The sequence below is a fragment of the Mustela lutreola genome, chromosome 6 (assembly GCF_030435805.1).
Source record: "Mustela lutreola isolate mMusLut2 chromosome 6, mMusLut2.pri, whole genome shotgun sequence".
NCBI classification, from domain to species: domain Eukaryota; kingdom Metazoa; phylum Chordata; class Mammalia; order Carnivora; family Mustelidae; genus Mustela; species Mustela lutreola.
This window is the reverse complement of record NC_081295.1, coordinates 117,945,179-117,961,445: the sequence shown is the minus strand read 5'-3', so window position 1 is coordinate 117,961,445 and position 16,267 is coordinate 117,945,179. Positions and strand designations below refer to the sequence as shown.

Below are 16,267 nucleotides of genomic sequence, written 5' to 3'. Positions count from 1 at the left end.
ATGAAAAGAAGGTAAAGTCATTTTAGCATAGGGACACATTTTTTAAAAGAGACAGGCAAACAAAAACAAAGTAATTGTGGTAGTAAAGGTGACATGATAACTTGTAGCAGAATAAAGAGAAATGTGCCAGCTGGGTAGACAGTAATGGAGAAAGGCATTCTAAACACAAAGGCCTAGAAGCCTGAAGCATCTGATGTTCGTACCATGTGACATGTGTGACAGGCCAAAGCACAACTCACGATATGTTGACTTAAATATTTATTGAGCACCTCCCTAGGTTCTTTTCTAAGTACTGCAGATACAGAAGTGAACAGAAGAATCTGTTGTGATGGGGCATACATTTAGGAAAAGGGACAGTAAGCAAACAACTATATAGTATTAGACTGTGTGACAGGTGCTATGAAGAAAAAAAACTGAAGAGGGAGAGGAAGAGAGAGATAATACATGAATGAATATAATAAAGGTGTATGGGTTTGGATAGTGGTGGTTTGCTTATTATATTAGGTGTTCAGGGGAAGATCTTCCTGATGACAACTGAATAAGAACTTGAAGGAAATGAGTTGTACATTGTCTTGGGAAGAGAATACCAGGCAGAAGGAAGACATCATTTGCTTGGTGTTATGTGGGACATGGTAAAGACTTTGGCATTCATTTTGAGGGAAGTCATTCTGATAGATGTGCTGACAATAGTCTTATGGGGACATGGGCAACCAAAGGGAGAGTGAGTGGGCTACAGCAGTCATCCTGCACTCAGGTGAAGACTGGCTGGCCTAGATCAGACCGTGGTATGGTGGAGTAATTCTAATTACCTGAATGCCATATGGAATAGAAAAATCTGAAGTATAAAAATAAATGTAAAACACATTATTATGGATTTTTAATAATGCAGTTTTTCCTTCGGCAATCTTCAACATTCCTGTTTACAAGGTGTATGACTCTGAGTAGTGTCATTTATGTGCAAATCAATTCCTAGATTGTTGAGGTGTCCATTAAAAATAATGCCCTCCCCCAATTTCTTAGGTAAGCAATATTATTAAAAAAATAAAGCACGCACTTTTTGACTTAGGAATTCTATGTTTAGGTTCTGTCCTAAGGACAACCATATGAAGATTTGTGAGTAAAGATGATGACTGCAGGGCGCCCGGGTGGCTCAGTGGGTTAAGTCTCTGCCTTCGGCTCGGGTCTTGATCTCAAGGTCCTGGGACTGAGTCTCACATAGGGCTCTCTGTTCAGCAAGGGAGCCTGCCCACCCACTGCCCACCTACTTGTGATCTCTCTCTGTCAAACAAATAAATAAAATCTTTAAAAAAAAAACAAAAAACAAAACAAAAAAACACCCACAAACCAGATGCTCACTGCAAAGAGCTACCAAATATGTGTAAAAAACTAAGTACATTAGGGAATACTACATAACCAACTGAATTTGATATAAATTTCTGTTTGACAAAATGTCCAAAATATTGAATGAGTTAAAAGGTTACAATTAATAGTATCAATATCAATTTTGAAAATATCGGGGAAGTATGAACATAAGCATTGTTGAATATGAAAATGAATTAGAATACAGATAAAACAAGATTGACCCTGGGGCGCCTGGGTGGTTCAGTGGGTTAAAACCTCTGCCTTCGGCTCAGGTCATGATCTCAGTGTCCTAGGAGCCAGCCCCACATCTGGCTCTCTGCTCGGTGGGGAGCGCACTTTCCCCTCTCTCTGCCTGCCTCTCTGCCTACTTGTGATCTCTGTCTGACAAATAAATAAATAAAATCTTTAAAAAAACACACACAAAAAAACAAAAAAAAAATAAAACACCCCCAAGATTGACCAGGAATTAACATTGTTGCACCTGGGTGACAGGTAACTGGAATGGGAGTGGGGGCTGTTTTATTACACTACTCTACTTCTGTTAAGTATATTTGAACGTTTCTATAATTGAAGATTAAGAAAAAAGTGAAAAAATTTTCACTAACATGTTAACCGGCAATCTGAGTACAGACCTACAGATGTTTTCTTCCTTAGCACAATTAAAGTTCAAATTTTCCTTCATTGCTAGTCACTTCAAAACACAGCACTAAGTTTAACTTACCACCCAACAGGCATTTCCAAGATCAGCAATCTTCACTTGGAGCTTTTCTGCATTTTTTGGCTCAAGGGGATTAACAAGAAAATTTCCAGCAGTGGATTTTCCTACAGACAAAGGATATCATTAATAAGAGTGTTTAGTGAACACAAACATACCCAAAGGTTAATAAAATGCTCTGAGGCAACATACCCAGGCCTCTGACTGGAAAAGTTCACTAAATTTTGTAAGATAAAGAGTAGCAACACCTTCAGTTTACACAATTAAAATCTACCTCTGCCTTCAGGGCAAATGAAGTGCTGTGCACCCACTACATGACCAATACAATTCAAAGTTAGTTAAAAATTTACACACTGAAGGTAACCTGGGAACCTGCTATGAAGTTTTATTTATAAAAACAATGGTAGATTTAGACTAGAAATTCATGAATATGCTATTCAGGGAAGGAGTACTGGGGAAGGATGTCTGTTTAGGTACCTTTGTTGTCCAATGGTCCATTTTGTTCTTGCTCATGCTCATCTTCACAGGGTATCTCTGCCCGAATGCTTTCTTGAAGTTGGCTGATGTCCTGTTCACTGAATGACTTGTTTACATTTGGTGAAGCCTGGCACATCATGGTATCTGACACCTCAGAGGTTACAGGTGTACAAGAGTCTGTTTCCTGAGATGTGCTGCTGTCTCCATTTTGGGAGCTTAGGAAACTAGGTTCCTGCTTCAAATTTTGGACATCACAGTCATTAGCATTATGTAGATCCTCTTTAAGCCTCAATGTTTCTTTATTATTGTTTTCAGTATAATTAACGATTTCAATTACTCCATTGCAATTAATTTCTGCTGCACCACCCTCTACACCACGTTCCATAAGTGTTTGATCCTGGTCAATGGTACTTGACTCTTCTAAGGAACAAACAGACAAAAAGGATGTATGTGTATGTGTATGAGTGAAAGAACAAAAAAATTTCTCCACAAGATTAAAAATGCTTTCTAGAACTTATATAGGGTGACATAAAAACATGACTGAACATCTAAGACCTATTTATGGAAGGAAAAAAGATCTTCTCATCCTTACTCAACTGCAAAATGAAGTCTATGTTGCATTTCCATAGAAAAGTCAGAAATTACATTTGAATATTACCTGCCTGACATTTATGAAGGTTCTGTACTCTTACTGTATAAGGACACCCCCAAATGTGTTGTATGCATGAAACCACTATATTATAGAACAATGATAAAGTAATGTTAAAGTAAATTTTTGTGTATGCTCTATTTATACCAAGTTTTTCTTGGGTCATTTTATTAGGTGGGTTCTCTTTCAAGGGTCTTTCAACAGGACTCTCTGATTCTTCTTGCTTGTTTGGTCTTTTTTGCCCAGGGCCCGACTCTTTCTCCATTTCCTCAATTTCCTGCATTCGCTTCTCTAGTAATTCTGCCTGGCGCTTCTGCTTCTTCTTCAATTTCTTCTTCTTATTCTTTGACATTTTGTCAGCCTGGGCGGAGATTACAAACAGATAAAGCCTTCAGGTGGCTAATCCATTACCCCCAGTTGGAGATAACTGTTAACTTTAATATTTCCTAATTAAATTTCATTCTTTTCCTAACATAGCGCTTAAGTTTCTCATTAACTTAAACAATGTGGATACTCTTATGAAACCAAATAGAAACAAACTTAACAATAAATTTTGGTCCTCTGAGCCAATTGTGGGGCTGATACTTTCAGACACTCTCAAGTTTATAGGAGCCTCACCAGTACAAACTTGTCAAAGATGCATGGGCATTTACTGGAGAAAATATAGAAGCGCAGGAATATTTTTTTCTTTGGTTTTCAAACTCTACACAAACTGTGATCCCTAACAGAGGAATCCCTGCCCATTGCCCACAGATCAGAATTAAACATAGAAACACCTTATACTTACTGGTTTAGGCTGGGGCGCAGTACTGACTGAAAAGAAAAGAAAACTAAGTAAGAATCCTGGCATTCAGCAAGCCATGTAAGTTTATGTTACAGAGAAAACCACTCTTTTTAAAAGCAACTCTGGTAGAAGTACCATCTTTTAAAAAAGAATAATACACATAAAAGTTGGCAAACTTAGAATGAATTTAAATAAATTAAATTCCTCTCCAGATAAAATCCATACATGCAAAGATCCAAGTTCCAATTTCTGGTTTCCGCTATTAATGTTGCAAAAATCTCATTCCTATGTATGCTTAAAACAGAAAATGATAGGCAGCAGCCCTCATCCCCACCTAGAATCCCCATCTCTTAATTCTTCTTCTTGGCAATGGTCAGTTTTAAAAGGAGAGCTGCATTAAGAGCTATATAATAATTTGTAACATAGCATGTTACGGGTGTTAGTTTAGATTAGGTGGGAGGTAGACTCTTAAAAAAATTTTTTTTTTAATTCTGGTCAAAGCCACACAAGGTAAAATTTCCCTGTACACTTAAGTGTACAGTTCAACAGTGTTAATTATATTCACATTGTTGTGTAATATTTCTAGAACGTTTTCATTTTGGAAAAATAAACTTGATCACGTTCCTTAAAAAAAAAAAAGTTCCTCAAATATAATAAAACTACTAAAATTAAAATCTATACCCCAAATGGCAAAAAAAAAAAAAAAAAAAAAGCACCACAATCATAGCCATCATTTATTTAGCACATACTACTGTCTGGCAACCTATTAACTGCTTTAACATGGAACTAATCCCAAGAACTTCATGAGGGAAAGGGAAGTCAAGACACTTGCTCAAAACAACCAGCCAATGATGAAGCCAGGATTCGAACATTTATTTGACAGAGAGAGAGATCACAAATAGGCAGAGAGGCAGGCAGAGAGACAGGGAGAAGCAGGCTCCCTGCTGAGCAGAGAGCCTGATGCGGGACTTGATCGCAGGATCCCGAGATCATGACCTGAGCCGAAGGCAGTGGCTTAAGCTACTGAGCCACCCAGGCACCCCTAAACTCAAGTTCTTGATAGCAAGCCCTCTATAGATCACACTGATCTATAAGCAAGCAGGTATGTATGATCATGGTTAGAGATAAACACATCAAAAATAGCCACTGAATCACAAGGGAAAATATTTTAAAACAAGAATATGAATCATTAATAACTTTTATAGTATACAAAATATCTGTATCTAGAAGAGACAATTTCTAGACTTCTATTTTTTTTTTTAGAAGATTTTATTTATTTGACAGAGAGAGATCACAAGCAGGCAGAGAAGCAGCAGAGAGAGAGGAGGAAGCAGGCTCCCTGCTTAGCAGAGAGCCTGATGGGGGGCTCAATCCCAGGGCTCTGAGATCATGACCTGAGCCGAAAGCAGTGGCTTAACCCACTGAGCCACCCAGGCGCCCCAATTTCTAGACTTCTTTCTATAGGAGAGCAATACTGAAGATTAAAATTTAAAGTCTTGAAGGCTGAGACTTTCTTATACATAAGTACTTACTGTATCTTATTGTTAAATGAGAAATGCTTTACTTAACTGCCTGGTAATAGAATAAAAATAGGAACTTCTCAACTTTTTTCTTTCTTTCCTTTTTTAAAAAGATTTATTTATTTGAGAGAGAGACCGTGAGACAGACAGAGTGAACAGGGAGCCTGATGCGGGGGCTTGATCCCAGGACTGGCTCGAAGGCGGATGGTTAACCAACGGAGCCACCTGGGTGCCCCAGAACTTTTATTAACTTCTAATGAGACCAAAGTCCTTAAAGAAAACATACCTGCAGATCCAGAAGGTGGAGGAGCTCCAGATCTCTGCCATTCGGTTGCTTCTGCAGCCAGTCTTCGGATATACTGCTCGTTCACCGACAACAAGATGTTTTCTGGTTTAATGTCAGTGTGGATGATACGGCACTTGGTGTGTAAATAATCCAGACCCTGTAACACCTGAATGGGAACAGAGCAGTAGACTTGCAAACACAGAATTTAAGTCCTTTCTGGAGAAGGAAGAAATCACAATACAACATTTTAAAAAGTAAAAATATAAGAACAATATGATAGTTTTCAACAGAGAATAAAGCATTTTTAGTAAGGCACCAAGGAAAACTTCCCCAGAAAGATTACCTGTAAAGTATGAGCAAAGACAAGAGTTCATCTATTAATAAAAAGTTTTAAAAGGCTAATTGTTTTAAAAAGCTAATAGTATTGAGATAGTTAATGAAGAACAGTAAGGCTGAGAATAAGTCAATATGCTCTTAAAATGGTGAAATATAGGTGATGAAAGATTTAGATATCTCTTAATTAAAATTTCCTTGTTGATAAAGAACCTAGGTCTCTTGATTCCCAGTTTAGAGCTCTTTCCACCAAAACACATTATCCAAACAAATTATTTGCCCTCTGAAGTATTAATATTTTCCTAAGAGTAAACTTCTTTACTGTATATTGAAAGCTATTCAGAATATTAGAAAATACCCTTGAATAATGTTCTACAGATAGTAATAATTTGACATAGCAATTCTCTGTTCACAAATAATAAATATTTGCAACCACAACTTCCAGATAAGGGCTCCAAATTTCCAACACCAGTCAATGAACACATCTTCCTCTCTAATGATTATTATAGGAGATGAATCTGGGAAAAATGATTATTGCTAAATCATTTAAAGAGAGAATAAACATTAGGGGCTGAATAAAACACCTAATTTTAACAATTAAAAAAAATCCCTAGTTTTTAAAATAAAAATTCTATTGGATATAGGAAACTCCTGACACTTTAAGAATATAAAACAATCACCACATAGAAAAAACTAGGATACATACTTGCTGGATAATTTTTTTGACACAAGGCAGTGGAAGCCCTTGGTAATTGGACTTGATGATCCACTTGAGCAGATGATGCCCCAAAACTTCAAAAACCATGCAGATATCTAAGGGTTTGTTAAGGAAGGAAAAGGGGGGCACAAAAGAAGAAAGAGGCAAGATAAAATGTGTTCTGCCCCAATGAAACTGTTACTGTGTAATTCTTTCAGTATAAAAAAATATGACTTAAAAATATAACTAGCTGTCAATATTCTGAATTCCAAAGGTTAGTTACTGAAAACATCCAAGAAATTGGGGGGGGGGGGCTGGTTTATTGATAAAACTATGTACATTAAAACGCTCAGTAGTAAAAGTAAAAGAAACCTGCACATTCAATTAGTGAAAGCACTAGCTTTAAGTTGTTGATCAGTTTTCCCTGATGCAAAACTAATGCCCAGGGTAACAACTCCTACTCTCATGGTCTCAAAGCAAGAAAAAATAACTTCTGCTTTAACTGCAGGAAATAATGTACCAAAACTTAACCTAAAAAATGTGAAGGCCAACATTTTTTAAAAACAGTAGTTTATATGTTGTGACTTGTCAGGGTAGTTTACAAAACTAATCTTGATTCTAGTGCCACCGTGTGTTCTCTTTATGTATAAACATTCCAATCACCACAAGTAGGAATAACTATGTGCAGGGCATGGCTGGGATTTTATAGTATGTTGCTACCTTGCACCTCCAGAAATTTCTACCTATGGGAAAAGTCAAAATATACATATGTAATAATGAACTAGTGCTCAGAATTCTCCTTTAAATAAGATTTTTCACTAAAGGAAAACCTGGGCTCCTTGAAGAAATGGCCAAATTCTAGGTGAACCTGGAAACCTAGTTGTGTGAACAGTAATGGAACACATCAAGAGAACAACTTGGAAAGGATGACACTCGCCAAGTTGAAAGCATTTTTAAAAATGAAGTTATGAATTAACTTATAAATAAAAACGGAGTGAGTCCAAACAAAGACTTTAAAAAGTAATGTGTTGTGGACAGGGAAATATCTTTTTAATTATTTTTAATTTTTTAAAAAGATTTTAATCTTCACTCTAAGTAATCTCTACACCCAACATGGGGCTCAGAATCAGGACCCTGAAACTGAGGCAGCCAGGTGCTCCTGGAAATATCTTTTTTAGAGAAAATGACAAGTAACAGACATACAAAGACAGAAATAGAAAATTACCATTTTATAATTACTGTAGCAATAACTGGCTCAAGTAAGAATCAATGAACACTAAAACTACTGAGTTAAAGAGTGGTTGGAATAAAGTCACAATGTCACAGTATCAACCCAGATTGCTTATTAATTATGAAAGGAAAAAGGTATTTCTAAACAGGGAAATCTGGAAGACTGTGACTTAACCTAGTGATCCAACTTATTACCCACTAATGCTAAAGTACATACTAATATCAGGTACTTTCTGATTTAATACACCGAGAAGAATAAAGCATCATCCATGCAGTATATTTGACCAAAATTAACTTGGAATTAATTTTCAAGAAACCATTAGACAAATCGAAATTAAGAGATAAAATATCTGCTCTGGGTTCTTTAAAAAAGAAAAAAAAGTCAATGCCATTAAAGGAAAGCAACATTCTAAATTAAAGAAGATTAAAGGGACATGCTATTCAGGGAGACACAAACAAAATTTTCATAAGATAGCGTTACAAATTCACTAGAATAACTAAAATAAAAAGACCAACAGGACTAAATATAGGGGAGGATATGGAGCAATGAGAACTCTCTTACTTGCTAAGAGAAGTATAAAATGGTACTACCACTTTGGAAAACTGGCTGGCAATTTCTCAGAGTTAAACATCCCTAGGAACTTCTGTCAAGATGGAGTTAACAGGGCATGCATTTACCCTCTTGTTTAAAACGACAACAACAAAAGCAGACAAAATACATAAAACGACAAATTTATTGACCCTGACATCAGGCAAATAAAGGCAGTGATCCTTGAGAAAAGAGAAACAAATGAGCTGAGTCCTATGACTGCCCCATATTATTGCCTTGAGACTTTCCAGATCCCCTGAGTTTAAGAGATGGAGTCAACAGTCTTGGGAGACAAAGGCAGCTACAGAAAAAGAGAACTTGGTGATCTGCAGAGGGATCCCCTTAAGTATTTAGCAGAGTAATACTAATCAATATAAGTATACAAGGAAACTACTGAGTACTACTAATCAATATAAGTATACAAGGAAACTACTGGAGGCAGGGGGAAAATACCACCTGAAGAAATTAGAGAATAGTGACCAGCGTTCCCAAAAGGCTTCAACAATGTCTGTTCTCATCAAAAAGGCTAGATAAATTCATAGTCATAGTCGTGGGCAGATATAAACCCATACATATAGTCAATTCACTTATGACACACTGGGGAAAGAAGAAATCTTTTCAATAAATGGTGTTGGGAAAACTAGTCAGCCACATGCAAAGAATGAAACTTGACGACTATCTTACACCACATACAAAAATCAACTCAAAATGGAGACTTCATTGGATGTTTAAGACCTGAAACCATAAACTCCTAGACAAAAACATTATCAAATTAGATACTGGGATGACTAAAAAACTGGTCCTAATTTTTTTTAGACATAGTGATTATATTGAGGTTATATTTTAAAGTCCTTCTTTTTTGGAGATACATTCTAAAATAATTATGGGTGAAGTAATATATCTAATAGCCACAAAATTAGCAGGAGGTAGAGACAAAACAAGATTAAACAAGATCCTAAAATGTATAATGAATGTGTGGAGATTAACTATTCTACTTTGTATACACGAAATATAACAAAACAGGACTTATTAAAATGCAGATTGCTTAAAAAAAAAAACAACAACCCAGAAAATGGAATTCTTAAGTTATTCTATTATGCTCCTAGTTTCAATGTTTGATTTCTTGAGAGAACCATTGTAATTTGACAGTGGGATTTTCAATCTCTATGCAGTGATACAAAAATGACTGAACATTTAGTAGCTTAAGAGGGGCGCCTGGGTGGCTCAGTGGATTAAGCCTCTGTCTTCGGTTCAGGTCATGATCTCAGGGTCCTGGGATGGAGCCCCACACCGGGCTCCCTGCTCAGTGGGGAGCCTGCCTCTCCCTCTGTCTGTTGTTCCCCTGTTTGTGCTCCCTCTTAGTTTAGGGTCCCTTATATTTCAGTATGAGAAGGACAGTGCTCTGGAAATGCTCAGATACAAAGAAAAATACAGATATATGGCTTCATGCAGACATGCTTATCTTGTGAAAAGAGAATGGCATAACCCATTAATCCTTAACGCAGTGTTCTTTATCTTTTTCAATCTCTAGTAGCAGCAAATAATGTGGGAGCCAAGACAGCTGGGAGACAAGTAGGAAGAGCAGAGGAGAAATGGGCTCAGGACAAAGAGGGACTCAGTGGATAAAACTACAGAGAAACTACCTGGTAATATTTGGAAAATATCTTGAAACTTGAAATTCAAACCCACTAAGATTTCAATAGTTTAAAAAACAAACCAGCAAAAAGAACACCCTTCTTCATTGGAGTCAAATCAAGATACTCACTCAAGCATTATTGAGGAGACTATTTAGAATATTTCTAGTTTTATTTGTAGCTTTCCCAAATTAGCAGAGAGAGAGTTGGCATGATAATCATTACAAGATTAAACAACAGGGAAATAGAATCTAATGGCATCCTATGTATCTTTTGTATCTTGGTTAGCCTTATTATATACATACAGAGTAAGCCATCTACAGAGTGATCACAACAGTCACAAGACTCTGCTTTAAAACGGATGATTCTTGAAGCACTTTTCTTCAGACATCAGGGATATGTGATTTATACTTCCCCAAGGAAATAACAACTGAATTTAGAATGACAGAAAAAATCTTTTCACATTATCACCTGTTCTCGCTCATTCCTCCAGTCAAACCTCTTACCATAGTCCACATGATTCCAGAACCATATGTAGCCCACCTCCTTAAAAAGAGGTAACTGGCAATTAACAGTGCATGTTAAGAGAGGCTAAATATGCAGAAAAAGTAGAATGAAAGAAGAAATGTCTTTCTTTTAACATTTTTAAATAGTTTATGAACAGGTAGTTTTAGACTCTCCAATCCAAGTGAGATTCTACTTCATCTTTTATTCTGAAAAGTCTGATGAGCCGTCATAAGCATGGCTGTTGCAATAACCTTTTAATCAGTTCACACATGTCACTGTGATATTAACTTATGAAAAAATCAGCTAAGATTCCTTCAAGAAATTCTAAAAATCCAGATAAAAACATTAAACAAGTCAGTTTTTTCATTTTGACAGAATGCAATCACACCTGTTTAGAGTCTAAGCATAATCTATATGCACACCCTCTTCAATGTTGAAGGCCAGTAGATAATACAACATGTTAATTTTTTCTTTTTCCAGTATTTATCATGAAAGATTATTCCCATTAAGAACCTTTACTAATACAAGCCTAATTTAAAAAAAAAAAAGTTTTTCTTTTGACTTTGGTTTAATTTGCCTGGAAAGGGGAAAAAGCCTAAGCAATACCCTGACAAGTCACAACATATAAACACTATTCATATCTGTGTTCAGAAGTCTACAATAACCCAAAGTAGTTTGATTATACTTTGCCTTGAGAAAAGAGACGAATGCTATTTTATCAATCTGGTTTCCTTTCTCGGAGATAAGGTTATTTCGTGATTTATTTTCAAACATTTCTTTAAAGGATACGTGTTCCGTTAACTCCTGATATTTTAAAGTCATCTAACAGTTGAACAACCATTTCTCTATTTGGATCGTTAGGGTCTGAATTACGAACCTGTAGTGGGAAAGAGACAGTATTTAGCAAAAGGGAAAGCATGGAAATAAGCCAGTTAGTGGGGGAGGGAGGGAATACCTGTAGCACATGTAACAAAGGAACAATTACTCCCAAGAAAGAGATCACACAAATTATGAGAAAAACATACTAAAAATTTAATTGCTCAAACAGGCAAAGAAATAAACAGTGCACAAAAGGAAATACAACGGACAAAGACTATTGCTCTAATTCAACCATTTTTCTACCAAAAGTGTGACTCTCAAATTAATGCTGGTTACCAGGCCATGAGGAAATAAGGAGCTTTCATAGGATGCAAAACAACCACTGAACCAACATTCCTCACACTGTTTACTCAGTCGAACTTTCCCCTCCATAAAAAACCTTCTCAATCAAGGAAGCAAGCAGTATCGATGTAACTTTTGGGCACAGGCTCCTAGCCTGTCAGACTGGCACTCTGAAAATTACATTCTTAGAGCTCTCCTGGTCTAACACCCTCATTTTACAAATGAAAACTCAAGGGCTCAGAAGAAATGACGTGTGAGCTAGAGGATATACTGGACTAGGGCTGGTCTTAACGTCCAGGTTTTCTAACTATGAGTTTAAGCTCCTTCTACCATAACTTCCCAATTTTTAACAAAACTAAAAATAAGTTTTCTAAAATTTACCTAAGTTTTCAGATATATAAAAGGAATTAATAAAGTATTTATTTTATATATTTTTATAATATTTTAAAGTATAAAATAGATATATACTTATTCGCATAACTTTACTTTTTTTATTAGTTTCAGAAGTAGAGTTTAGTGATTCATTCATTAGCTGCTTATAATACTCAGTGCTCATTATATCAGGTGCCTTCCTCAACACCCATCTCTCACAGATATCCAATCCCCCCACCCACCTCCCCTCCAGCAACCCTCAGTGTGTTTCTTATAGTTAAGAGTCTCTTATGGTTTGTCTTCCTCTGTTTTTATCTTATTTTATTTGTTTTTCCCCTTCCTTATGCCCATCTGTTTTGTTTCTTAAATTCTACATAAGTGAAATCATTTATTTTTCTCTGACTGACTTATTTCGCTTAGCCTAATATCCTCTAGCTCCATCCATGTCATTGCAAATGGCAAGATTTCATTCTTTTTGATGCCCAAGTAATATTCCAGCTCTCTCTCTCTCTCTCTCTCTCTCTCTCTCTCACACACACACACACACACACACACACACACACACACACCCAATATCACATTTTCTTTATCCAGTCATCTGTTAATGGGCATCTGGATATTTTTGGCTATTGTCAGAAAACTTTAAACTACAGTAGGAAAGTAAAACATTTTCTGTGCTTTCTGGTACATAAAACATGCTCCATAAATATTTTCATTTATTTGAAAGTTTTTTTTTAATGCTTTTGATGGGAATCCACCACTTCCCCTACCACAAGCATAGAATTTATAAATATTGTCATCTACCTCTACTTCTTTAAGGATATTATAACTTTACAATAAAAATTAGTCATGCTAAAAAGTCTACATTTGGTGTGTCTTGCGTCACACATGGGATTTAATACTCACTGATTTCAGCAACCGGATTTCATCTAGTGCTGTTTCAGTATAATGTTCAGCACTTTTAACTACTTTCATTGCCACAAACTTCTTCCCCCTACAAAACAAACACAGGCAGTTAAGACCTAATGCCCTAGCCTCACTTTAGGAAGGTAAAATTTACCTGTAACTGGGAGGCAGTGACAAAAGTACAAATACGGATTTCATGTCTTCCTGTACTTAAACACAGGCTATTTCTATGTAATCACTTGTAACTGTTAATGGTACTAACTGGCCAGATTTCATTTATAGAAGGAAGAAAAGCTGTTCTTAGGTAATCTCAGTCAGCACACATTTCTCCAAGTTAAAGTCTACCTTCTGAATGCTTCTCTGAATCCAAGTAAAATTATGAAATGGTAGTAAATATGGGGGACAACCACATCAAATCAGAAGTGTCCTGTATATCTGCATGTCAAAAGCTAAAAGGTTAAAAGCTTTAACACTTTCCTAGAAAAAGCAAGAAGAAATACTTCACATAGGATGGTATAGGACATCATTTAAAAACTTACTCCAGTAAACAAACAAATAAAAACACCCTAAAGAATTTACATACCATACTTTCATTGAGTATTTGTAATGTTTTGAATTTCCAAGTTCCAAGTGCCTTATGGATACTAATCGAATCAATCTTTTGTCTCCAAGGCTCTTCTTCCCCAGATGAAAGATAAATTTGCCCAAGAACATAAAGATTACCAACAACAAAATTCTGATCAAGAAATTCGTCTAGAGATAGACTGAAGGCTGGATCATCTCTGGAAATTCAGATGAAAGCTCTCAGGCATCACCTAATTCTTTTGCAGGATCATTACAACTTACTGAATATCCCATGATAACCAAACTGTTGAAAAGTGTCCCCAGCCCAACTTTCTGATCACATGGTATCTCCCATTGAATAGATCTCCGATTTTCACAAGATGATACCCTCCTGGAAGAAACAATAAGAAAGAAACATTGTCACTTAAGTAGTAAAAAAAGATATCTTACATTCCATTTTCCAACATCTATACACTGCTTATCAAATTAAAAATGGTTTCTTCTACATCATCAATTGAACAGAAAAAAATCAGCCATACAGTATTACTGAACTCATGTTATGAAAAAAATTCTTAGGAGCACCTGTGTGCCTCAGTTGGTTAAGCATCCAACTCTTGATTTTGGCTCAGTCATGATCTCGGGGTTCTGAGATGTGAGATAGAGCCCTGTGTTGGGCTCTGCACTCAGCAGCAGTTTGCTGGAGAGTCTCTCTCGCCCTCCCTCTGCTCCTGCCCCACCTCCTGCGCACACATACGCTTGAGCTCTGTCTCTAAATAAATAAGTCTTTGTTTAAAAAAATAAGCAAATCTTTAAAAAAAATCTTAGAAAATAAGGTTAATGATTTAGAGTAAGCAAGTTGTTGAACAACCATGTTACTTAAAACAATAAGTCATTGCAAAAACAATGAATACTGTTACGCTGAAAAGAAATTAAAAACAACAACAACAACAAAACAATAAGTCATTTTTTTTAAGGACTTATTTATTTGTGTGTGTGAGAGAAAGAGACAGAGTGAGTACACAAGCAGGGGGAGCAGTAGGCAGAGGGAGAAGCAGACTTTTCGCTAAGCAAGGAGCTCAACCCAGAACTTGATCCCAGGGTTGGGATTATGACCTGAGCTGAAGGCAGCCCCTTAATCAACTGAGCCACCTAGGCATCCCAAAATAAGTCATTCTCAAACAAAAATAAGATTATGTATCACAATATTCTTGCCCCTCAAAAATCTAGATTTACCTAAACATGTACATGTTTATATAAAAACTATTTATAGTTGCAGTCTCAGGATGTATTTTTATACATCCTGGGAGATCAATGAATTCCATTTACTTAACTTAAAAAAAAAAGTTTGTTTTCCTAAAACAACATAACACAACAAAACAAGGAAAGCCTGAAAAGGCTGCCAACAGTGGCAGGAGTCAAGGTATTTTTACATCTTTGCTTGCTGAGAATAACATAAACTAGGTTCTCCCAGATAGTTAGATACATTCTGATATCACTTGCTATTAAGTATCTGTAATTCCAGTTTAACTTCTATTAGCAATCATCACTATGAGAAAAAAGTAATGAAAAGGTTTTCTGAAAAGTCTATATGCCAAATCTCAAAATTGGTTACTTCTGGGTGATACAGTGTTACAAATGGCTTATATTTTTTGTTTAATATATTTCTGAAATTTTCTAAGGTAAATACATACTATCATTTTTAAGGAAAAAAAAGGGTAAAAATAGATTTAATATAAAACCAAGCTTTAATACATTAAATTGAACTGAGAGGAAATATTATTTCTTATACTTCAAGTAAAGGATGCAAGGAGCAGAAAACATCAAAACAGCTTACACTCAGGCCAAATAATTAAGTGAGATACTGCATGTACATGAATCCTATCTTACTTGGTGTCTCCTTATGAAAAGCCTTACCTTTACAATAATCATTGGGATCTTCCTGCTCATCATCATCAGACCCCAGAATCTCCTCTTCCTGCTCTGGTAGGTCACTTTCAGAGTGGGGAGCAGAGCCTCGGTGCTGAGTTTCAGATCTAAGAAATAATACAAACATGTTCATTCCACATGGACAAAATAAAATAGGACATTAAGAAAGTGTTATTATCAAAATGTCTCCCTACTTGACAGATGACATAAACAGAATATTATCTACTGGTGGCCTAAGAAAATATTAGCTATCACTTTATCTTATGTTAGGAAAATAATACCTTTTTAAAAAAAGATTTGAGAGAGAGACGGAGAGAGGGAATACACATGAGTGAGAGGGGTAGAGGGAGGAGAGAGAATCTCAAGCAGATTCCATATTCAGCTTGACACAAGGGCTGGATCTCATGACCCCGAGATCATGACCTAAGCCGAAACCAAGAGTTGGATGTTTAACAGAAAAAACTACTTAAACTCAATATCCAAACAAATTACTGATAAAACTATTATATTTTCTTTCAGTATCTTCCTGTATTTTTATGAAAACATGTATCTGTA

The 16,267-nt window shown here is 36.1% G+C and overlaps 1 protein-coding gene across 1 annotated transcript in view; it reads right to left on the bottom strand.

The window, feature by feature from the left end:
• SRPK1 (SRSF protein kinase 1) overlaps positions 1-16,267 on the bottom strand; it is an 81,553-nt gene that overhangs the window by 21,887 nt on the left and 43,399 nt on the right. The window contains 10 exon segments of the mRNA XM_059178500.1: positions 2,084-2,184; positions 2,555-2,974; positions 3,351-3,564; positions 3,991-4,016; positions 5,794-5,959; positions 6,833-6,939; positions 11,573-11,660; positions 13,223-13,310; positions 14,069-14,177; positions 15,701-15,819. Coding sequence (XP_059034483.1) covers positions 2,084-2,184; positions 2,555-2,974; positions 3,351-3,564; positions 3,991-4,016; positions 5,794-5,959; positions 6,833-6,939; positions 11,573-11,660; positions 13,223-13,310; positions 14,069-14,177; positions 15,701-15,819 — 1,438 coding nt within the window.